The sequence below is a fragment of the Lampetra fluviatilis genome, chromosome 33 (assembly GCF_964198595.1).
Source record: "Lampetra fluviatilis chromosome 33, kcLamFluv1.1, whole genome shotgun sequence".
In the NCBI taxonomy this organism is placed as follows: Eukaryota; Metazoa; Chordata; class Hyperoartia; order Petromyzontiformes; family Petromyzontidae; genus Lampetra; species Lampetra fluviatilis.
This window is the reverse complement of record NC_136307.1, coordinates 278,089-302,606: the sequence shown is the minus strand read 5'-3', so window position 1 is coordinate 302,606 and position 24,518 is coordinate 278,089. Positions and strand designations below refer to the sequence as shown.

The window sequence follows — 24,518 nt, the reverse complement described above, 5'->3', positions numbered from 1 at the left end:
ATGATGGTGCGAATTGGATTTGAGATCCACTTGAAAAAAAACCAGGTCATGCTGGTTGTTGCATGCTGGTTGTTGCATGCTGGTAGTTCAACACAGCTGACAAACGTGAGCTATGGGTAAGGTTCTTGACGCTCGCTGAATGTAAGAGGTGGTGGCGCTTCCCTCCCCGGGCGCCAAGCGGTCACGCTGGCCCCACTGGGCAGGAGCCGCCAGTCGCTGCAGAAGCCTCTCCGGTCGGCTCGCAGCGCCGCGTCCTCCACACAGGACGGCAACAGCCGGTCACGTGCCGTATCCCCCGCACCTCGCGTCCTCGCGTCCCCGCGGCCTTTACTGGCTCTGGTCGGCACGCTCCATCAAGTAGATGGGAGCCAGGATGCGAGTCTGGCTCGTCTCAGCCACGCGCCCATTCACCACCATCTCGTCCAACACCATGTGCACCTTCTCCAGGTTAAACATGATCTGGCGTCGCCATGTCAAGGACTCACCTAGGCACTTCACATACAGTCTTCAGGCCATACTCTCCCTCCACCCTCACCACCACTTTAGCTTTTCGCAAGTACATGGCAAGGTTTATAAACATTAAACAACTGTATTCCTGACACTTCACAGCCATGATCGACAGTTGCTTTTAAAACATTCCTGTACAGTTCCTGTACAGTTACGTCAATTATCAGGTTATCTGGGACATTAGACATAATAGCGTGAACATCCAAATAGCTGAGTGTTTACTGAGTAACACAAACACGACCGCGTTACCAGTCATTGATGTACACGCGTGTAAACAAACACGCACAGCTCCTGGGACTACGACCGAGCTGCTTCTCCGGGCGTGCCTACAGCCACTCGCATCCGTGTATGCGCACGTTGCGTTATTCACATGCTGCAGTGGAAACTCCCACAACACGAACAGACTGGCAACCCTAGAGGCTTTACCAAGTTTGTGCTTGAGCATGCCACATAATCGGTTATACGAACAAAATCAGCACACAACCGAAACAGGAGTGCTTCCGATACCAGCCAGAACTTACTGCTCGTAAAGCATCGTGAGCTTCAAAGGATACGGCAAGTTCACACTGAAAGGATGAGACAACAGCATTAGAAGTGCAATGTTGAACTGTCCAACTCAAATAGTTACAAAATAGAAATCATTATCAAACATGTGGATACTAAAATGTCTGCAGCGCTCATGTGACCCAGTCGCACAACATAGAAAATCTACATTCAGTATTCTTACACTATTCTACGTCTATATCATCAGCATGAGAATTAATTTAAATTGATGGATCAAAGAGCAGTTTCAAGCACTGGTAATATTTACTGTGAGTTCGCCATGGTCATATGCTACATTTTTGGTTTTCTAAAGATTGTCTTCATCACCTCTTGGCTTGACAATTGCATCTCTCTCCATGATAGCCTCCCCAAACTCCTCACTTCCAAACTCCAAAAGATCCAAAATGCTGCTGCCACTTGCACTCATAAATAATACGAGATCAGCCCAACCCTTAAATCTCTCCACTGGCTCCCAATCCATTTGCACACCAACTATAAGATTGCCCTCACTGTTTTTCGCTCTGCTCCCCTTCACGTGTTCCCTGCGCCAGGGATAAAGGCTTTCTGGATAAACACTCAACCAACCTCCCTTCAATAGTAGGTATGCTCTTTCTCTGCTGTTGCTGCTGCTGCCGCGTGGCCGAGTGAGACACTCACCACGCGATTGAAGTACTTGTCCAGTGTCTCTATGAAGTTGTGAATTAGTTCGTAGATCTCCAGCTCATTCTGAAACAACACAGCCATGCAGCATGAACAGAGACGCAGCGCAATGTCACTGCGATACCGCTGCGCACTCTGATACCCAATACAGATGATTAGTAGATACTTGGCGCCGAATTGCCTCTTCGTGAAGTTTCTGGTGATTTGAAGGATATGAAAGAATAAGCCAGGATAATGCAAGTGTCCTATTAATATTTTCAACCCATATGCAAAACTGTTGGAAGCCTATCTTTATATTCTTTGGGTCTTTTGGTAAAGTCACGTAGATACACTAAAGAAAATATCTTTAGTGTGGGTGCCTCATATAGACACAGCGATGTGTTGGTGAGTGATATCCATCGGAACTCGGACACTCACTCCATCCTCACCGGGCACCGTGCAGTTAACACTTCCTCTGGCCACACACGAGATCACAGACTGCTCTTTACAAGCCACACGCACCACGGCAGCCACGCATCATTAAAGCGAATGCCTACTCATCAGGGCATTGTTCACATCCCCTGTTGGCAATATATCACCGCAGAGTTAGACAGCTTAAGGAGGCGTGAAATGAATGCTTTAAAATTATTGCATTTTGCTTTTAAATTCTGGCACTATCCTGCCACCTCACCAATGATGCACATCCTGGGTTTTAAATCCTGGATAAAAGCAGCTGCAAACCAGCACTGAGGACACAGGCTGCAGCACCGGGGTGGTGTTCGGTGCGAGGGAGAGCCCATGCCGGCGGTGGGCGCAGCGGGATGTGCATGAGGAACACTCAGTGGGAAGTTGCTCACCTCTTCTGAATCGATGCCCACGATGCAGTAGAGCGCGGCGTAGCGGCGTGACACCAGGCGATAGTCCTTGTAATCCACGAACGAGCACTGCAACAGCCACGGGCACAACCCTGCGCATCACCACCCACCGCGGAGGCCCGCACACTCCGAGCAGTGTCAGTGCAATCGCAGCCGGCATCAATAAAAAGCAATCATCCCCACACGTGTCTCCGTATCTCCCCGTATCCCAGAAATTTCCCCTGGCGTCCTGACAACCTGCCTCCCCTCCTCTAAGTTCAGGCTGCCTACTGAGGCAATACCTCCCATGGCAGAAGAATCTTCTGGTGGACTTTTTGTGACCTCGTGGAGGCTTCTTCTGTGGGCCCTTGGGCGGCAGGTTGATAGATGATAGGAAAACCCCTGCCTGTCAGAAACAAACATTCGCAAGACTGCGGCGTCTTGCAGCTAAAAGAATGAGTGGAACTGAGTTGTTCACTCGAATTTCTGACAGCTTCTCATTGCTCGGTTGCCCTGGGCCCCCTCACTGGCAAACTCGGGTACCAGGAGTTACTGGGGCAGGAAACTCTGAGACAGGGGTTGGCCGACTGGTACTACCTGGTAATTCTCACTGTTGCCATGACTCTGTGCAAACAAGATTTGTTTGTTTACCCTGGTCCTGACCATTGCCCTCTGAACTGTTCTCATTACCCTTTTAAATCTACCGTATACATATTGCAGGTGAATGCGCGTGACCGCTTTTGTCTGAAGGTGTAATCTCAGTTGTGGTTCTCTTGGCAGGTTTACTGCGAGGGAGACACTGAGACAAGATGTATGTACATGCATTATCCATATACGAGCATACCTATCATCACCCTGGAATGTCTGTCCTTAACGCTCGTGACGCCACTCAACATCGACCATACCCTCTAATTAATATTCATGAGCAGGTGACGTCCTCCAAATGGACACCCCCTCCCCCATTCCCCCATTCATAATAATTAGCGGCTGACGTCACTCCCCCCTCCTCGGCGTCACTTACAACCCTCGCTACAAAGGCAGAGCCCTCACGTCACGCGATCTCCGTCACGCTGTTGTTGAGACATCAAAGTAAAAAGGACGTCGTGATGAACAAGGGATTATAACCTTTAAATGAAATAAGTCTGTGTCACCGCGCCCTTACAAATTGCACACGAATGGATGCAATGAATATCACGTCGTGGTCTGCTTTTCACTTGCAACTTTCACATTTACTGCAATGCACCCGTCCTTGGACGGGCTAAAGGCGAGTTGTTTATATACTGGAGGGTTTATTGAGAGAGTGCGGAGGTGATTGGGCTCCGTCTCGACAGCGGATGTTTGTACACACTTTTATTTAACTTGTGCTGCTGTCTGTTTATATTCTTTCATATATTTGACGCTGAATATCTTCGGATCTACGAAGTCTAACGAGCTGAAATTTCTTGACAATTCGAGATTTCATTCAGAGAACCGGTCCAGGGCTCGCCGATCCTGGGCCTCTTCGTGTTTTTTATTGCAGTATATCAAACATATTACCATTATCCGGACAATAATTAACTACTGTTATTGTCTGGATTGAGATCTTAGAATGAATATGTAATATACACATTGATTTTACAAGACTAACATATAAATATTTTGGTTTAAAAAAAACTAGTTGCATAAAGAAAATTAAACATATCGAATGTGATTAATTCTGGGGTCAAATTAATGTACATTCTACTTGTAAGTGCAAATAAAAGTGTGTGCATTGAAGAACTAGTTTTTTTACCCAACTTATTCGATTAAGCCTCGCCGAGTTTTAAGATCGTTGTCAAGAGGGTCCTGCCACGCCGTGTTTCGGCAGCAGAGGGCGACGTTGCTACTGTGCGTGTGATTTGCAGGTACTGTACTTGTATGTGTCATTATTTCCAGCATTCGGATGTATATTTGGTTAAGATCGCGTAAATATAAATGTGTCGTTAAACCCGCCACCACCCAACACGGAGAACTAGTAAGGTTAGTAGTAATGCCAATCCGTTACCCGTCCAGCACACGGTGTGCTGGAGAGCACTGCAGCTCCACTGTGTGCAAGTGTCTAGCCGAGAGCAGAAACCGGAGAAGAGGCTCCGCACAAAAGGCGCCCAAGCCTGGGGAGCGAACCCACAGGGCCCTTCTCGCAGTGAGCCACCACCAAGTGGTGGTGACCACCACTTGGTGGTGTGGTCACCGCGACTGCTGCCGTCCGAACCCTCCTTGGTGGCCCCTTCACAGCCGCCTGGGTGGAGGCGCCGCGGAGTCTCGCGGGCCCTGCCCCGTGCCCCTCCTGCTGCCCGTGCCCCTACTACTGCTGCCCGTGCCCCTACTACTGCTGCCCGTGCCCCTACTGCTGCCCCGTGCCCCCACTGCTGCCCGTGCCCCTACTGCTGCTGCCCGTGCCCCTACTACTGCTGCCCGTGCCCCCACTGCTGCCCGTGCCCTTGGCCCTACTGCTGCCCTGGCCCTACTACTGCTGCCCGTGCCCCGTGTCCCTACTGCTGCCCCGTGCCCCTACTGCTGCCCGTGCCCCTACGGCTGCCCGTGCCCCTACGGCTGCCCGTGCCCCGTGCCCCTACTGCTGCCCGTGCCCCTACGGCTGCTGCCCCGCACCTGGTCGCCGTCTCCGGCCCTCAGCGCGGCCCGCGCCGCCGCGGCCTCCACGAGCCTCCTGCGCGCCGCCCCGAGGCGCTCGAAGTGGCGCGAGAGGCGCACGCGGCCCTGCGCGTTCACCAGCAGCACGAAGCGGATCATCACGCGCCGCCTCCGCCTCCTCCTCCTCTCCCAGAGTCTCTCAGCGTCTCTCAGAGTCTCTCAGCGAGTCTCCGTGCGTCTCCACGAGTCTCCGTGCGTCCGTGCGGCTCCACGAGTCTCCGTGCGTCCGTGCGGCTCCGCGTGTCTCAGGGACCAGCCGCCAGCCAGGGGCCCCGGAACCAGCATCACGGCGGCGACTCCGCACCACGGCCATCGGCATCACTCAAGTTTACTGTCACTTTTAAAACTCAACGAATACAGTCCACTACTATTTACCCATTATAATAAATTACAATTCATTATTTACACAATTGTGTCACGCTTGTGCCCGATCTCGTCAGAGCTCGCAAGCCCAAAGCGGGGGGAGTGACGGGCGAGTGAGCGCCGCGCTGTGGTCGTCGGAGGGCATTGCAGCCAAATCGGTGTTCCACTCCCCAGCTGCTCCACGGCGCCAGTTACAACTCTAAACCAACATCATCATCACAACTATCAACAACCTGCATGCAGCCTCCTTGGTCATGAACACCAAAGATATTTCACTTAGGCCTTAGTCAAGATTTTCAGAGCTAATAATCCCAATATACATTGCGGAGTGTCATTTGAAGGTGGTATCTAGATTTTGGGAAACGTGGCTTATTAATGCAAGCAGCCAATGGTTTGACACTAAACTAGATGCACAACCGCCATCCCAGCGTGGACGTAACTTCCAGGCCTTGTGCGTACGCACGACACCGCAGGAGAGGTGGACAAACGCTGCAGCAGTGTTCGATCTGAATTACATCCTGACGATGGGTTGACGTGCTTGCTCGAGCAAGGAGCCACTGCACACCTCGACCACCGATTACCCTCATCGCTAAAGTGTGGAATGTGTCCACGTTGTGCAGAAGCCCATTGACAACATCTGAAAGGGGTATCTCATTGTTAATTAATTGACTTAACCTTGGTTAAATCTGATTTATTCTCAAATGCTTTACACGAGTATTAACACAATAGCATTCCAATAGAAGTAGATTGGAGGTTTAATGTTCCGCTCAATCTTGTACTTTTTCATTGATCAATAATGTTTTACTGTTGACGAAAGAATAAAAATCACTTTTACAACGTTTAATATCGCACAAAACAGATATAAAGCACACGGTAACTGTTCACATATATCGCATTGCAGTATTTGGATAAAAAGTAACTTAAGCATTTCATTCGTAATAAACTTGTGCGAAAAAATATCAACCATCACCGCATGTAGATTTTAAAGTGTGTGAATTTGACACCCACGATTACTCATCATCGAGTGGTGTGAATGTGAAAGCACAGATCCACTGGATCCCCAGAGCTCCGTGCAGTCTCCAGGCGCGGGCCCCGCCAGCCATCGAGGCGCTCCCTGCGGAGGGTTTCAGTCGTTCCGTTGCCCTCCGTGTGGGGCACCATTCACGCGCTCCTTCTGCCAATGAGGCGAGGAGCAGCGATGTGTCTAAACTTTAATTCATTTTCTTTAAAACCCAGTTTGGATTGTACAATCGCTTTTCGCAAGATATTCCATAACCCTTCGGCTACTTTTGTGAATATTCAGCGCGTATCTCTCGACAACATAGTACAGCTGCCCTGTCAGAATACGAAATGCTTGCGAAGTCACCTGTTTGAAGGCATCACCACCCATGCACGTACATTATGAAGCGTGTTTACCCAGAATAGCTTCTACACGTTTGAAGACTTTTTTCTTTCAAGAGGGTCCTGCCAAGTTTACCAAACCGAGGGCGATGTTGCTGCTGAGTGTAACCCTAATGGAGTCAATTTGCGGGTACATTTTCAGCATTGGAATATTTATCCAAGACCAGGCTACATCATGTGTGCGTTCTTCACGTGATACGGTTCCCACGACAATGGCAGCCCGTGCAGCTGCCCACCTGTCACACCGCCAACGCACATGAGCCCTGCGGGTCCGGCCCTCTGGGCTGCTGCCACTGCGGTCAGACCTCACGCCAATACTTGCGTGTAGACACACAAATAATCGGAACCCCGAAATCTACACCAACCCCCTGCCTGGCTCCATGTTGTGACAAACATTCTGCAAACCTCACGGGAGCTTACACGTAATCTCGCCACAGACAACCTACCCATCAACCAAGACCTCAGCAATGTACCTCACCGACCACCTACTCAGGTACCGCTCCCCCTTCTGAGATCACGCTAGAATATAGCCAAGATCAAGAGGAACAGTGGAACAACGAGGACTTCCAGAATAAACACCTCATCTGAGACCCATTGTACCCTCCTGGCTTTGACACTCCTCGAAGACACTGGCGTAACCATCACCCACATCATCAGAACATAAACACGCCGATGCACAAATCTCTTTCATAAATGAAAAATTTAAGACAAGCAACAGTAGTGCGATTGTGGTCATGCAATCCACACTGTGGACCATATGGTAAAACTGGTCTGTGCCCCTTCAATATTAGAATAGCAAAACTACACAAACCCTCTCTCCTAAAGCCCTCTCGACGTGGCTAGCAGTCCTCGACATTGGCATGGAGCTCCTAAACACATTGCTGCTCCCATCACACGTGAGAAGAGAATAGAACCACACTCTCCACCTGCTCTCACCGTACGCCTGCGCACGGTCACCGACTCCGGTGTCAACACGAGCTGGAGGTGTTGAAGGTGGTGTTTAGCGCAGCCGTCGGTGATTTGGACAACACCTCCAAGCTCTCACACGGCATGCACGATATCACTCGCTGTACGCCCAAGAGCTTGCGCTCACTATTCAAATAATTACACAGCTGACAGTGATGTGGAGCTAAAGCTACACGTCGACCTTGAGCAATATGCTGCCTGTGGTTCTTTAGGCCATATATGTATAAAAATAAAACATGTTTGTAAATGTCTTTTTATATATAAAACACACACACGTCCTCACTCTTAACACAGCACAACATATTTGAGTGTTTCCCTCGAAGGGATATGCAATCACAGTCAATGTGTAATCCTCTACGTTTAGTAAATACTTTTTTTAAATATGTGAATTATAGATGTAAAACACGACTAATAGAGTGATAGTTCTGAAATGTTAAACTAATTGTGCATTCTTAATTTAGGAGCTTTCGTGACTGCAGGAATTATTCTTTGGTTCTTTTCGGTTAAGTCACGTCTAAAAATAAAATAATAAATTAAAATAACATATTACGACGTTTCGATTTTGCGTGCCCGTTCCACATTGTCATCTTACTTGCAACAGCAGTACGTTGCCGTACACTCATTGATATGCTAATTCTCTCTGCCCCCTCCCTCTCTCCGTCCCCGCCCCCCTCTCTATATTTAAGGCACCGTCACAGAAACGACCCCTCTCTTTGTGCCGATTTGTGTCCTCTCTCTGTGTACCGTTGTGATGTCTGTCTGCTTGTATGTCTGTCTATAGTTTTCTAGTTAGATTTTTGTTGCTATTTCTTTTATACCTGATGATGATTGCTTGTGTTGCAATCGAAACGTCGTAATATGTTATTTTAATTTATTATTTTCTTTTTAGACGTGACTTAACCGAAAAGAACCAAAGAATAATTGTGCATTGTGTGGAGTGAAGCCGGTGCAGAACTGGGCTCCCAGGGCTCTGCTCAACTTGGCCCCAACTCACGTGGGTCGTTGTCATGGCAACGAGAGAATAGAATTTAGCAAGGTGCAATTCATTTTATTTAAGACGGTAATGAGATGTTTAATTGTAAAAAAGTTATTCATCTGTCTTTATGAAGACAAGCGACTAATTTTTCTTACTTATTTTACATGTGCGTTAAATTTATTATTTTAAATCTAAAATTCCTCTTTTGCTTTATAGGCCAATCATATTTCTTTCCTGGATCTTTGCTGGAATTAGTTGGGCAAGTGGGGCTCGGTTATCCATGCAAGCGGGGAGGGCAGGGGTCAGGTCTCAGATCGTCCCAGTCTCTGCCCAGCCAAACAGAAGCAATGGAGCTGCGGTGTTTAATGTGGGATGTTGCCGAACATTTAAACCGTGCAATATAGTGACGTGTTGGAAATGTGCAAAAAAAACACATCAGCTTTCTTTTCGCACTCTGCACAAAATACATCCTAATTTCTCGTTGATTTTTTTTTTATTGGGGAGGTTTGTCATTGAGTATGGTTCCCCTAAACAAGTCTGCATACATCGGATATCGGATGGAAATGTCCGTGCAGTCTCTCGGGGATGGGGGACCGGTCCCGGCGCTTCACCAGACGCGGCACGCCTGCTTGCCACGGTTCATCGTGCTGCCTTCCGCACAGTGGAACGCGCGGGAAAACTCCGGAAAGTTACTCATCGATCCCAGGACTCTGGAGAAACAAACAGCACCAGCACGCCACACACACACACACACAAACTTAGAGACAGAGATCCACCGTGTAGCCCACATAGACACGTGCTGTTAGCGAGCACCTATTAAGTCTGGCATGGCACACTGAGCGGGTGGTATGGTCAGAATCACGCCCGGCCGTCTTGTCTCTCCAATGCTGATATTCACACACCACAACAGGTAGTCGTTTTAGGCTGAGTCGACCTAGAAGAACGCAATAATCATTTCAAGTATCACGGATGTTTGCCGTGATCTGTAATTGAATCTAGTTTGCCAGGTTTAAAGTACAGTGCTTGTTGCCCTCACTGCACCACCACTCCATACACCCCGACACAAAGTCACGATGCTCACCAGCGGACGTCGGTCATGTAGCAAGGCAAAGCCCACCGGGGTGTTGATGGTATAGTCACCTCGATTCTAGTTTAACATGAAGGTGTTCTTGTGATCAAACGGCTTCCACATAATCTCCGCCATCATAATATTGGGCAAATATTACAAAGACAATATAACTATTATTTCTCACGGGTGTAACTTGGCCTCAAAGTCAATTTAAAGTTACCACAACAGCAGAAATGGTGAGATTTTAACGGCAGTCCACCCCTAAAACAACGCGCTGAGCCAGCGTTCAGACTCCATGTCGAGGACAATTCACGCAGGAGATGCCTATGGCCCGGGCACAAGTGTGAACAGCGTGGCCGACGTTGTCGTCACCTGAACTCCGGAGGGCTGTGAGCCCCGACTAGCACCATCTGCCTGGCTTCCCCAGGCCGGTGTGCTTGGCACCGCACCTGGACACACCAGACCCACCACAGCGATACAGTTACCGCCACGCAACACACACGGCACGCATCAAATTACATGCCACATTCATGCCACATACTACGCACCGCATAAATGTACCACATACTGAACACCATGTACCACATCCCGCATACCACGTAGCACACAGACTATAAAGGCTGGCATGGCGCATCGTCATCACGACGTAATTAGGATTCCACTAACAAGAGGGGAGTAATCTCATGAAGATGGTGCGTGCATGTGCATGTGCCCATACATGTGCGTAACTGATGAAGAACAGCTGGTTGTGGGTCAGGTTGAGTCCAGGTAGCAGAGGCTCCTCCTGCCCACCCCGGCTGTCCTTGATCCATTTCCTATACGCCTACACAGGCGCAAGCACGCAAGCACAAGACACTGAGACACACACTCACTGCTCCTCAGCTCCTAGGGTGGAGGGATGGGGGCTGCTTGGCAAGGCTGGAACAGTGCACGAGGGGATCGTACGCACTGATATTAAACATCAGTCCTCTGTAAATCCCGTCAATATAGGAACACCTATGCGTACTGGTATCAATGTGTGCCATCCACATGCTCCCAGGCACAACGTCTTGCAGAGGGCACCTTTTGCTTCAACTCCTGGAGCTTTGTGGGCTCACGTGGGTTTGCGGATGGGGGACTGATCTTAAGTGTCTCTGTTAGCATGTATGTGTTTGAATGCTCGGGGGCATATAATAGGATGGCAGGGTGACACTTGGTAACTCTTGTACCTCACATCAAGAAGGGTCAGGATTTATTACCGATTTCGAGTGCCTTTCTGTGACGAGTTTGTATGTTCTCCCATCGTTCTGCATGGGTTTCCTCTGGATTTTCTGGTTTCCTCCCAAAGTTAAACAATGTAATTTTGGAGCTTTCGTGACTGCAGGAATTATTCTTTGGTTCTTTCGGTAAAGTGACGTATAAAGATAAAATAAGAAATTAAATAATTGTGCTATTATTTAATTTATTATTTTATCTTTATACGTGACTTTACCGAAAGAACCAAAGAATTAAACAATGTAACTGGCCACACATTCCAATGTTGAAAAAATACCTCAAAATTGACTCAGTTGGGATTACGCATAGGAACATGACCCTGTGAAAACTTCGTAGGACTCTCCTGAAGAAGAGTATAGTCAATCGTTGAGGCTTTCCAGGGTTAGCAAGCATAATAATAACAAAAGCAGTCATGAGCAAGAGTGCAAACGTGGCCGCAGATGAGCGAAGTGATAATCCTGCAGTCAGCATCACGTGGTTTGTGTGCGAGTGCCCTCCCTGTTCTGTGAGAATCTGGCTGCTGCCCTTGCGCACCTTGCCTGTACCGGGGATCGCTGTGCCATAGCGAGACTCACGGATGTGTTTGTCTCCCCGTGTCGTGGGTCCTTACCCTGAAGGCCTCTCGAACCCCCCCACTGTCGGCGATGTTCTCTCCCAGTGTCCTCTTGCCCTTGAGCTGCACGCCGCAGGACAGAGCCGATTAACCGCGTGTCCTCGCAGGGCGCATCGCACCGAGCGCTCTCTGTGTCAGCTACAGACACACGCCGGGGAATCGGGGACGCGAAAGTTCCTCCCCGCTGACTACAGGCGGTCTGCGGTGCCGTGACCGGCAGGTCATGTGCCGACAACACTTTTAGAATCGGCGAGTGGATTCCCCAATCGCCGGCGCTAACAGCCAGGGCTCGACCGCACACATGAAGTGACCACTGGGGACCTTCGTCCAGCAGAAGATGATGATGAGGATGGTGGTGGTGACGACGAGGCAGGCATGTTGTGGCGAGGCAAAGAATGCGTTGCCTATGGCGGCTGGTCTGTGGTTGCTCACAGGCAGCTGCGCTTCCTTCCAGTAGTAGTTGTTGTACTGCTCGATCATGCACTGCGCCTTCTCAGAGAAGTGCGCAATCGATGCGTTGCTCCACCATTGGTGCAGGTTGCCATGTTTGTCGTATTTCCTTCCTGCAATGAAACGATGTGGCAGATCAAGTTCCTTGAGAAAGTGAGGCTTCCCCAGGGCCAGAGAGAGGCTTCCCTTCATCACCGAACAATTGTGGACCGCTGGCCCTCACAACAGCTCCTCTCCTGGCTTCACCCAAAACAACCAACACGGTTGTTTAGTTGTTTAGTTACTGCAGCTACATACTACTAACATTCCTTTCCTTTATTAATGCTACCCCTATCCCCTCCCTTTGATGATGCTAATCCTGCATAATGCACGGGCATAATATGACTTTGAAACCCCCCCCGCCCACCTCCGACGCATTTCACAAGTAGTACTAATCACATACCTGCATTTCCCATAAATATGCTAAATTCCTCTTGATATGCAAATCCTTTTGTCAAGGCGCCCTTCCCCCCTTCCAACCCAGCTTAAATATACGCTCCAAGTGTGGTGGTGTTCCATTCAGACGCTGTCTCCCCGACAGACCTGGTCTTCACCTGAGGACGGCTGCTTGCGTTGTGGCCGAAATGTCGTGAGAATTATTTTATTATGTTTTATTTTTATTATTTTATTACTTCCCTTCTACGTGACTTTACCGAAAGAACCAAGAAGATGAATCCCTGCAGTCACGAAAGCTTTAAATCGAAACCAACAAGGTGACACACAGCAGTGAACTCCACGCTGGTGCCCGGTGCAACCCCACTCTCGCTTAGAACTCTCCTGTCAAATCACCTCCAGAGCTCCCTCCAACATTGACCTCAGGCATAACTTGTTGAACATCATTATTGCGCTCGTTTACTCAGCAATGCCTCACCGAGTCTCAGAACTCGTTTTCAGGAGGATACTGCCAGATTGTTTCTGTCGGTGGCAATGTTGCTGTTATATGTGATCCCACTTGAGTGATTTGCAGGTACATTTTCAGAAAAGGGATGTATGGCCAATACCAGTGATACGTTGGTGTTTTAGCTATGGGAGGTAACAGGGGTGAACCCAGAGGAAACACCTGCAGAACAGGGGAGAACTCCACACGGAAAGGCACTCGAGGCGGGAGTTGAACCCCGGCACGTCTTGCTGGGAATGCACGAGCGTCACTACTGTGCCCCTCCCTGCCGCCACAAAAAAGCGACGAGAAATACTTTTCCAAATCTATTACTGCCGTGCCGCTGGGCTGTGCATTCTATCGCTATTAGTGTTGAGTAAAAGCAGCCACGACGAGACGATGGTGCTGATGGCGATGCGTGTGGTGCTGTCACCGTGAGCGTGGAAACCTCTTCTCACCATTGCTGTCGAAGCCGTGAGTGAATTCGTGTCCCACGATGACTCCGATGGCACCGTAGCTCAGGGACCTGCCAGCCCAGCCACAGCAGCACCAGTGCGCACGCTCACTGCACGCACGAGACCCCCATGCCGACACTCGCCTGCCCCGATGCTCGTGTTTCTATCCTCTATTCTCTATGCTGCCAAGCACCGCTATCCCTTTTCTACCTCGCGAATTTTGTTATGATGGTCCTTCATTATAGAGTTTCCTTCCGAAGGCCCTCACATACCCAGCTGCATGCCCAGTCCAGATGTTTTGTCTTCTAGAATTGATCCAATCAGACTTCTCCTCCGGTTCCCCAACTTTAGCGCTTCTTCAATACTCTCTATTTCTGTCCCGATGAATGTTTACATTCAGCGCCTCAACCTCATTTCACACCTCAAACCGAAACGCTTTAGAAGTCTGCCACAACTTTCACTCCTTCGTTCCTCAACGTGCATCCATGATTACCTCACCATTGCTGCTCACATCTATTAAATGGTGATGGGGACGGGGAGCATCCCTGTCGCACTCCTCTTCCCGCGACACCTTCATCTGACTCTCCACCTGCAACTCTGGCCACTGCTCGCTGCCCCCTATGCAATGACTTCACCGGCTGCCGTCTCTCCAGTCGATTCCCATTTTCTCCAATCATCGATCACACTCTCAAAAGTGTGTTCTCGCTGGTCACACTCACCACCAGAAGGTTCCTCTCATTCCGCACCCACTTGTGAAGCTTCTGCCTCAGTTCTCTGAGCCAGAATCATGTATATGATATTTTTAAACATGTGGCATTAATCAGTTTGCTTAGCACTCCGTAGACACACCACATCACGTGCCTTCCATTGTAGAGGGTTCACAAAGCATGTCGTGAAGCCTGCACGCCATTCTCATGGTGCATAAATATTCGTGCGTGCATCAATCAAATCTCTCCTTCATATTTATCCCAGTGCCTTGATCATCTCTGCTGGTAATCTCATGCCTTCCTGCTTCCTTGTTTCCCAGTCTCCCGTGGTTGGTGCCGCGAATGGCACCTGGTTACGTGATAGAAATACAACAGTCGCAGTTTCTCCTGGGCCCTCGATGGGCTCTGAGCGAACAGGGCCGCTGTCGAATTTGTGCGTGTGTGATGTACACCTTGCCCCATCGCTGAAACTCACATGGGGTATTTGTCTCCCCAGAAAAAGGGCTTCTGCAATTCTCCTGCCGGAAACACTACGCGCACACATACAACGACAACCCAAAACCACCACCACACACGATGCCACACCACCGCCGTGTTCCCAGCTCCAAACACGCGGTCACTCTGACAATGTTGGATTGTAGGCGCAGCAGCAGCGTCCGCATCACCTGTGAGCTGCTGCCACTCCTCGTTGGTGGCAGCAGTGTACCATCGTCTTTTTTTCATTAAATCAAAGTATTTTTTCCCAGCAAGATAATTTTACGCAGGTAAACTGTGGATTGGTGTTGACCTTCAGGCTCTCATCAGCAGAGTCAGGCCGGTCAACTGCTGCTGGGTTGCCCGATGTTTACTCTACAAATTGTGTGAACCATTCAACGCTAAAAAAAATGGACAGATCTACACGGGACGCCGTGTACACAGTAAAAAGTGACTTCCACAGCTCTAATCGAGTGCTCTTTGCTCGAATATCCCACAACCCAGTGCTCTCTGCTAGAACGTGCGTCAAACAGGGGCAGTTGGAACTAGGACAGGGATCACACGCTTCAATGCTGCTGGGACACATTGGCCCAGAAGGTTTGTCGCCTGAGGGACAAGGAGTAAATCGTGTTTTACCAGGAGCAATGTGTTTCCTCTCAGCTCCCCGTGTATTCCTTAACACCGGGGACGCGCGTGTGCGCGGTTTGCCAGGCGAATTGGACTCTGTCAAAGGTGGGGACGCTGTGTGAGCGCTGCTGCTGTGCACGAGCTTTGTTAGCGATATCAACGGTGATGGGTGTGCTGCCGCGTGTGTGCTGCTGTGTGTGTGCTGCCGTGTGTGCTGCTGTGTGTGCTGCCGTGTGTGTGCTGCCGTGTGTGTGCTGCCGTGTGTGCTGCTGTGTGTGCTGCCGTGCGTGTGCTGCTGTGTGTGCTGCTGTGTGTGTGCTGCCGCGTGTGTGCTGCCGCGTGTGTGCTGCCGCGTGTGTGCTGCTGTGTGTGTGCTGCCGTGTGTGCTGCCGTGTGTGCTGCCGTGTGTGCTGCCGTGTGTGTGCTGCCGTCTGTGCTGCCACGTGTGTGCTGCCGTGTGTGTGCTGCTGTGTGTGCTGCCGCGTGTGTGCTGCCGCGTGTGTGCTGCCGTGTGTGTGCTGCCACGTGTGTGCCGCTACGTGTGTGCTGCCGTGTGTGCTGCCGCGAGGCTCACGGATCTGGTTGGTCGTGGCGCTGTAGAAGGCGTTCACAGTCGTGGGGTTGGTGTACCACCTGGCAAAAAGACAACACCACGCTTTGAAACGCAACAACCGCTTTAAAAATCCATACTCACCTCCACGCTAACCCCACTCACATTCGTTTTGGCATGATTGCGCTCATCTACACAGGCAAGCCTCACTGAGTCCCAAAACTCATTCTCAGGAGGGTCCTGCCAAGTTTTTGGAGATGAGGGCGATGTTGCTGCTGTTGTGTGTAATCCCAATTGAGTAATTTTCAGGTATTTTTTTTAATTATTGGGATGTTTGGCTAATACCAGTTACATTGTATGATTTTTGTCTACAGGGGAAAACCGGAGAACCTGTTTGCCTCTTATTTTTTCTTCAAATCTGGACATGAGGTGATTCATGTGTCCCTTAAATACAGCACACACAGCCCAAGTGATCAGAGAGCTCAGGCAGCAGCAGCGCATGACGGTGTTCATGGCACAGCCAGCACAAGGAGGGAGAAAGCAATGACAGCATGAGGGTGGATTTGCACACGCCTTCGTTGTGTAATAGTGGAGAGAGAATGTGACATCTTACACTGCAGAGTCCACAGGCCAGCTGAAGAGACAGGAAAGTGAGGAATTGTCAAGCAGAGATATTCAAAGCATGTAAATAACCTCCCTGTCACAGACGTCACGAGGTTCCCAGGAAGTGTGCCCCTGCCCCCCTTAGAGTGAAGTGTGTAAGTAAGTATGCCGAACTTCTATCGCACCGTACGTAGCCAACCGTTCTAATCGGAGGTGTGGAAGTGTGTGATGAGTGCCCCCAGGTCTTGCAGACTCCTGACTGTGCCGCGCGTGGCTCAAAAACCTCGAGCGTGGCGACCGATTACCGTGCCACAGTCACGACACGCGCTTGGCTCAGGCCAAGAGTCGTCGCACGAATGAGAGATTTGATTCTGGCTAGGTTTGTCGCCACAAATTATTTCCTCGTTCTAAGGGGCACGCGTAGCAGAATTGATCCAGGGAGCCCAGAGGTAGGGAATCAGATTCCTGGAATCGACAGCCTTTGGCCATGAGAATGGAATGGGGCGGCCCGATGTGGAACCGCTCAGTGTTGGTCCCTCTACGCCCTTGCTGGTGTCTGGCCTCCCTGTGACGGGACAGGACGCCGCACTCCCACGCAGGCGAACAGCTGCAATGGCAGCCACGCGGCAGCGGGGCCACGCGGCAGCGGGGCCACGCGGCGACGAGCCGTCTGCGTCTCTGCAGGGCGGTGAGGGGTGTGTGGTGAGGGGTGTGTGGTGAGGGGTATGTGGTGAGGGGAATGTGGTGAGGGATGTGTGGTGAGGGGTATGTGGTGAGGGGTATGTGGTGAGGGGTATGTGGTGAGAGGTGTGTGGTGAGGGGTATGTGGTGAGGGGTGTGTGGTGAGAGGTGTGTGGTGAGGGGTGTGTGGTGAGGGGTGTGTGGTGAGAGGTGTGTGGTGAGGGGTGTGTGGTGAGAGGTGTGTGGTGAGGGGTGTGTGGTGAGGGGTGTGTGGTGAGAGGTATGCGGTTGGAGGCGTGCGGTGAGGGGTGTGCGGTGAGGGGTATGCGGTGAGGGGTATGCGGTGAGGGGTATGTGGTGAGAGGTGTGTGGTGAGGGGTATGTGGTGAGAGGTATGTGGTTGGAGGTGTGTGGTGAGGGGTATGCGGTGAGGGGTATGTGGTGAGGGGTGTGCGGTGAGGAATGATTGCTGCTCACTCTGTCTTTGAGACGCGTCTGCGCAGCCAGTGGAAGTCGTGCTGAGCCATGTTCTGCAGCAGCTGCAGCACGTTCCCAAAGTAATCATCCTCCCTCAAGCGCAGCTGAGGAAACACACATCACACTCACCTGCACAAGCCATTACAAATACTCACCTGCACACGCCATCACACTCACCTGCACACCCATTATACTCACCTGCACATCACACTCACCTGCACACGCCATCACACTCACCTGCACACGCCATTATACTCACCTGCACATCACACTCACCTGCACACCCCATTACACTCACCTGCACACGCCATTATACTCACCTGCACATCACACTCACCTGCACACGCCACCACACTCACCTGCACACGCCATCACACTCACCTGCACACGCCATCACACTCACCTGCACACGCCACCACACTCACCTGTACACGCCATCACACTCACCTGCACACGCCACCACACTCACCTGCACACGCCATCACACTCACCTGCACACGCCACCACACTCACCTGCACACGCCACCACACTCACCTGCACACGCCACCACACTCACCTGCACACGCCACCACACTCACCTGCACACGCCACCACACTCACCTGCACACGCCATCACACTCACCTGCACACGCCACCACACTCACCTGTACACGCCACCACACTCACCTGTACACGCCACCACACTCACCTGCACACGCCATTATTTGGGCGTCAGGGTGGCGCAGTGCTAACTCTCGTGTCTCACAGAAAGAAGGCCCTGGGTTCGATGTCGGGTTCCTTTCTGTGAGCAGTGTGTACGTTCTTCCCGTGTCTGTCATGAGCTTTTCTCTGGGTGCTGCAGTTTCCTGCCACCTTCGATAAGCACGGTTGGCTACGTACGGTGTGAAAAAATGTATACATATCCCAATGCTGAAATTACCTGCAAATAATTAAATGGCAATCACACGTTTCAACATCGCCCCCTACTGCGAAAACTTGGCAGGAACCTCCTGAAAAAGTCTTGATACTCTGTGAGGATTTTGTGGGTAAACGCACGTAAAGTAAAACCGCAAAAGTCATCCTGTTCTCGACCAGTTATTCCTTGTACCGCTCCCACCTCTACCCTGCCACCATCATGGCTGATGAAATCAGAGTTGCAGGTCACTGAAGCCTGTGGTTCAGGCTACATGACCCCTATGGATGTTTTTCTTACATACAGGACATCCTAACGATCACCGCACCATCAAATTAAAACAACAGAATAAGAGACCACATTACCATTTTGACTTCTTCATTGATGTACGTATTATTCTTGATGTAGTCTGGATATCCCACCCTGGCCAACACTGCATCAGCCTACATGCACAGACACACACGCAGCCCGTGCAACTCAAGGCCAAAAAGCACTCGGGTGAGGCACACGCGTTCCACGTGGCAGACTGTGTTCCACACATTACAGGTTACCCACCTCACTGGGCACACCACAGGGCACAGAAAATGTAACGGGACACACATTGCAGCACAACACACACGTGTCTCGTGTTGACGTGTACACAGCAACACTACAGGCTACAATAAGCATATTATTATACAACTCCTTATTTATTAATTTTTATTATCTAGGAATTAAAGTAAAGTTAAATACAGATGTAGAATAATAATAATAATAGGTGCACTGCCCTCCTAATCACTCAATGTGGCTTCTATTCATGGGTCTGTAGCATCTGTTCCATCCTCCACCCTCTCTCTGTCTCCCCTCCACCCTCTCTACTCTCTACCCTCTCTCTGCCTCCACTCCACCCTCTCTCTGCCTCCACCCCACCCTCTCTCTGCCTCCACCCTCTCCACCCTTTCTACTCTCCACCCTCTCTCTGTCTCCACTCCACCCTCACGTCATTCTATCGCAATGCCACCGGGCAACTCGGGCCGAAGCGCGTCCACGCACTGACGGTGGCTTCACGTGCAGCACCTTGTCAGTTGCCTTCTGCTTGGTGGGCACATCCATCCAGGTGTTCTCGGTCTCCAGCATGTCCACAAACGCCCAGCGAATCCCATCGACCAGCTTCTCCATCTGGGGACAAGCGTAAGACAGACACACAAACATATTCCACCGACTACATTGTAGCAAATTTTGATGTGAAAAAAATAATGTAACACCGGCAGTGTGAGCTGCATGCCTACCAGCTCCTTCTTCTCCTCTTGGAAATAAGCATCCACAAAGAGCCGTCCCGCGGCGCTGGGCATCATGGCCTCCACCAGGTTCACGCACAAGTCCCAGCGCGCCTGCACCGAGCGCGTGCCGATCACCACCTGCCGACGCGGGGAGGACATCAGTCGTGCCGCAACTCCCATCACCACCGCGAGGGTCGCAGGGACGATGTTGTGTTGGCAGCTGTACCGTGAAGTGAATGGGTACAGCGACGCGACGCCGGAATGGGACACGGCAGCTGAGTGAATACGGTGCTTGCTGGACTCTGCAGCAGCTGGGGCGAGGCTCACCTGGTGGAACTGCAGGTGTCTCTGCAGAAACCTCTGGCTCAGACTGCGCACCCTGTTCATCACGAGCCGTCCTACCACGTAATTCGCAACAACACTGAAGGCACAAGGATCACACGCTTCGTCATATTGGATATTCCGTTTACATTACTTATTTTATCACTCTGAAAATCCACGTCTGTGTTGGCCATATGGGTTTTGGATCATACTTGGCTGCGCTGGTCAGTGCATATTGATGGGTTGGTAGGTGCATGGTGATAGTGTGGTGGTGTGTGTTGGGGTGGTGGGTTGGTAGGGGTATGCTGTGGTGGTGTGTGTTGATTGGTGGGTTGGTAGGGGTATGCTGTGGTGCTGTGTTGAGTGGTGGGTTGGTAGGGGTATGCTGTGGTGGTATGTGTGGGGTGGTGGGTTGGTAGGGGTATGCTGTGGTGGTGTGTGTTGTGTGGTGGGTTGGTAGGGGTATGCTGTGGTGGTGTGTTGGGGTGGTGGGTTGGTAGGGGTATGCTGTGGTGGTGTGTGTTGTGTGGTGGGTTGGTAGGGGTATGCTGTGGTGGTGTGTTGGGGTGGTGGGTTGGTAGGGGTATGCTGTGGTGGTGTGTTGGGTGGTGGGTTGGTAGGGGTATGCTGTGGTGTGTTGGGTTGAGTGGTGGGTTGGTAGGGGTGTGCTGTGGTAGTGTGTTGGGTGGTGGGTTGGTAGGGGTGTGCTGTGGTGTGTTGGGTTGAGTGGTGGGTTGGTAGGGGTATGCTGTGGTAGTGTGTGTTGGGTGGTGGGTTGGTAGGGGTATGTTGTGGTGGTGTGTGTTGTGTGGTGGGTTGGTAGGGGTATGTTGTGGTGGTGTGTGTTGGATGGTGGGTTGGTAGGGGTATGTTGTGGTGGTGTGTGTTGGGTGGTGGGTTGGTAGGGGTTTGCTGTGGTAGTGTGTGTTGGGTGGTGGGTTGGTAGGGGTGTGCTGTGGTGTGTTGGGTTGAGTGGTGGGTTGGTAGGGGTATGTTGTGGTGGTGTGTGTTGTGTGGTGGGTTGGTAGGGGTATGTTGTGGTGGTGTGTGTTGGGTGGTGGATTGGTAGGGGTATGCTGTGGTAGTGTGTGTTGAGTGGTGGGTTGGTAGGGGTATGCTGTGGTGGTGTGTTGGGTGGTGGGTTGGTAGGGGTATGCTGTGGTAGTGTGTGTTGAGTGGTGGGTTGGTAGGGGTTTGCTGTGGTGGTGTGTGTTGAGTGGTGGGTTGGTAGGGGTATGCTGTGGTAGTGTGTGTTGAGTGGTGGGTTGGTAGGGGTATGCTGTGGTGGTGTGTTGGGTGGTGGGTTGGTAGGGGTATGCTGTGGTGGTGTGTTGGGTGGTGGGTTGGTAGGGGTGTGCTGTGGTGGTGTGTTGGGGGGTGGGTTGGTAGGGGTATGCTGTGGTGGTGTGTGTTGGGTGGTGGGTTGGTAGGGGTATGCTGTGGTGGTGTGTTGGGTGGTGGGTTGGTAGGGGTATGCTGTGGTGGTGTGTTGGGTGGTGGGTTGGTAGGGGTGTGCTGTGGTGGTGTGTTGGGTGGTGGGTTGGTAGGGGTATGCTGTGGTAGTGTGTGTTGGGTGGTGGGTTGGTAGGGGTATGCTGTGGTGGTGTGTTGGGTGGTGGGTTGGTAGGGGTATGCTGTGGTGGTGTGTGTTGGGTGGTGGGTTGGTAGGGGTGTGCTGTGGTGGTGTGTTGGGTGGTGGGTTGGTAGGGGTATGCTGTGGTGGTGTGTTGGGTGGTGGGTTGGTAGAGGTATGCTGTGGTGGTGTGTTGGGTGGTGGGTTGGTAGGGGTGTGCTGTGGTGGTGTGTTGGGTGGTGGGTTGGTAGGGGTATGCTGTGGTGGTGTGTGTTGGGTGGTGGGTTGTTAGGGGTATGCTGTGGTGGTGTGTTGGGTTGGTAGGGGTATGCTGTGGTGGTGTGTTGAGTGGTGGGTTGGGAGGGGTATGCTGTGGTAGTGTGTGTTGGGTGGTGGGTTGGTAGAGGTATGCTGTGGTGGTGTGTTGGGTGGTGGGTTGGTAGGGGTATGCTGTGGTGATGTGTGTTGGGTGGTGGGTTGGTAGGGGTGTGCTGTGGTGGTGTGTTGGGTGGTGGGTTGGTAGGGGTATGCTGTGGTGGTGTGTTGGGTGGTGGGTTGGTAGGGGTGTGCTGTGGTGTGTTGGGTTGAGTGGTGGGTTGGTAGGGGTATGTTGTGGTGGTGTGTGTTGTGTGGTGGGTTGGTAGGGGTATGTTGTGGTGGTGTGTGTTGGGTGGTGGGTTGGTAGGGGTATGTTGTGGTAGTGTGTGTTGAGTGGTGGGTTGGTAGGGGTATGCTGTGGTGGTGTGTTGGGTGGTGGGTTGGTTGGGGTATGCTGTGGTAGTGTGTGTTGAGTGGTGGGTTGGTAGGGGTTTGCTGTGGTGGTGTGTGTTGAGTGGTGGGTTGGTAGGGGTATGCTGTGGTAGTGTGTTGGGTGGTGGGTTGGTAGGGGTATGCTGTGGTGTGTTGGGTTGAGTGGTGGGTTGGTAGGGGTATGCTGTGGTAGTGTGTGTTGAGTGGTGGGTTGGTAGGGGTATGCTGTGGTGGTGTGTTGGGTGGTGGGTTGGTAGGGGTATGCTGTGGTGGTGTGTTGGGTGGTGGGTTGGTAGGGGTGTGCTGTGGTGGTGTGTTGGGTGGTGGGTTGGTAGGGGTATGCTGTGGTGGTGTGTGTTGGGTGGTGGGTTGGTAGGGGTATGCTGTGGTGGTGTGTGTTGGGTGGTGGGTTGGTAGGGGTGTGCTGTGGTGGTGTGTTGAGTGGTGGGTTGGTAGGGGTATGCTGTGGTAGTGTGTGTTGGGTGGTGGGTTGGTAGGGGTATGCTGTGGTGGTGTGTTGGGTGGTGGGTTGGTAGGGGTATGCTGTGGTGGTGTGTGTTGGGTGGTGGGTTGGTAGGGGTGTGCTGTGGTGGTGTGTTGGGTGGTGGGTTGGTAGGGGTATGCTGTGGTGGTGTGTTGAGTGGTGGGTTGGTAGGGGTATGCTGTGGTGGTGTGTTGGGTGGTGGGTTGGTAGGGGTATGCTGTGGTGGTGTGTTGGGTGGTGGGTTGGTAGGGGTGTGCTGTGGTGGTGTGTTGGGTGGTGGGTTGGTAGGGGTATGCTGTGGTGGTGTGTGTTGGGTGGTGGGTTGTTAGGGGTATGCTGTGGTGGTGTGTTGGGTGGTGGGTTGGTAGGGGTATGCTGTGGTGGTGTGTTGAGTGGTGGGTTGGTAGGGGTATGCTGTGGTAGTGTGTTGGGTGGTGGGTTGGTAGGGGTATGCTGTGGTGGTGTGTGTTGGGTGGTGGGTTGGTAGGGGTGTGCTGTGGTGGTGTGTTGGGTGGTGGGTTGGTAGGGGTATGCTGTGGTGGTGTGTTGAGTGGTGGGTTGGTAGGGGTATGCTGTGGTAGTGTGTGTTGGGTGGTGGGTTGGTAGGGGTATGCTGTGGTGGTGTGTTGGGTGGTGGGTTGGTAGGGGTATGCTGTGGTGGTGTGTTGGGTGGTGGGTTGGTAGGGGTATGCTGTGGTGGTGTGTTGGGTGGTGGGTTGGTAGGGGTGTGCTGTGGTGGTGTGTGTTGGGTGGTGGGTTGGTAGGGGTGTGCTGTGGTGGTGTGTGTTGAGTGGTGGGTTGGTAGGGGTATGCTGTGGTAGTGTGTGTTGTGTGGTGGGTTGGTAGGGGTATGCTGTGGTGGTGTGTTGGGTGGTGGGTTGGTAGGGGTGTGCTGTGGTAGTGTGTTGGGTGGTGGGTTGGTAGGGGTATGCTGTGGTGGTGTGTTGGGTGGTGGGTTGGTAGGGGTATGCTGTGGTGGTGTGTGTTGAGAGGTGGGTTGGTAGGGGTATGCTGTGGTGGTGTGTTGGGTGGTGGGTTGGTAGGGGTATGCTGTGGTGGTGTGTTGGGTGGTGGGTTGGTAGGGGTATGCTGTGGTGGTGTGTTGGGTGGTGGGTTGGTAGGGGTATGCTGTGGTGGTGTGTTGGGTGGTGGGTTGGTAGGGGTATGTTGTGGTCGTGTGTGTTGGGTGGTGGGTTGGTAGGGGTGTGCTGTGGTGTGTTGGGTTGAGATGTGCTGGCTCAGCACCGCGTGTCTGTGTGTCCCAGCAGCTCAAAGAGGCTCTGGAAGTAGGTCGGCACGCCGACGAGGACTGGCTCGGAGGAGTTGAGGGCGTTGAGCTCCGGGTGCCTCTCCTGCGTGTCGATCGCAGCCTTCATGAAGCGCAGCCAATCGAACTGCACGCAGCACCCCGCAGACTGCGCATGAGAACACTGCGACGCGTAG

At 51.8% G+C, this 24,518-nt stretch overlaps 2 protein-coding genes across 2 annotated transcripts in view; both read right to left on the bottom strand.

Annotated features, from left to right (window-relative positions):
* Positions 1–327: 327 nt before the first annotated feature.
* AP4S1 (adaptor related protein complex 4 subunit sigma 1) lies at positions 328–5,779 on the bottom strand. Its single transcript, XM_078871737.1, has 5 exons — positions 5,172–5,779; positions 2,547–2,633; positions 1,708–1,776; positions 1,062–1,073; positions 328–459 (listed from the first exon to the last, which is right to left on the bottom strand). The coding sequence occupies exons 1-5, from the start codon at positions 5,310–5,312 to the stop codon at positions 328–330; spliced, it is 441 nt and encodes a 146-aa protein (XP_078727863.1). The 5' UTR covers positions 5,313–5,779.
* Positions 5,780–6,315: 536 nt separating this feature from the next.
* Positions 6,316–24,518, bottom strand: part of PHEX (phosphate regulating endopeptidase X-linked) — a 31,298-nt gene continuing 13,095 nt past the window's right edge. The window contains exons 9-22 of the mRNA XM_078871735.1: positions 24,321–24,469; positions 20,275–20,368; positions 19,957–20,085; positions 19,745–19,846; positions 19,054–19,131; positions 17,796–17,899; positions 16,059–16,117; positions 14,859–14,913; positions 13,680–13,747; positions 12,288–12,418; positions 11,853–11,918; positions 10,707–10,811; positions 10,361–10,437; positions 6,316–9,629 (exon numbers count right to left, since the gene is read on the bottom strand). Coding sequence (XP_078727861.1) covers positions 9,527–9,629; positions 10,361–10,437; positions 10,707–10,811; positions 11,853–11,918; positions 12,288–12,418; positions 13,680–13,747; positions 14,859–14,913; positions 16,059–16,117; positions 17,796–17,899; positions 19,054–19,131; positions 19,745–19,846; positions 19,957–20,085; positions 20,275–20,368; positions 24,321–24,469 — 1,320 coding nt within the window. The 3' untranslated portion in view covers positions 6,316–9,526. The remainder of the gene's footprint in view (positions 9,630–10,360; positions 10,438–10,706; positions 10,812–11,852; positions 11,919–12,287; positions 12,419–13,679; positions 13,748–14,858; positions 14,914–16,058; positions 16,118–17,795; positions 17,900–19,053; positions 19,132–19,744; positions 19,847–19,956; positions 20,086–20,274; positions 20,369–24,320; positions 24,470–24,518) is intronic.

Coding starts and splice junctions, on each gene's coding strand:
- AP4S1 (XM_078871737.1), bottom strand. CDS start 5,312: ATGATCCGCTTCGTGCTGCTGGTGAACGCGCAGGGCCGCGTGCGCCTC. Junction 2,634..5,171: donor GGGCCGGAGACGGCGACCAG/GTGCGGGGCAGC, acceptor TGGCTGTTGCAG/TGCTCGTTCGTGGATTACAA. Junction 1,777..2,546: donor TGGGCATCGATTCAGAAGAG/GTGAGCAACTTC, acceptor GTGTTGTTTCAG/AATGAGCTGGAGATCTACGA.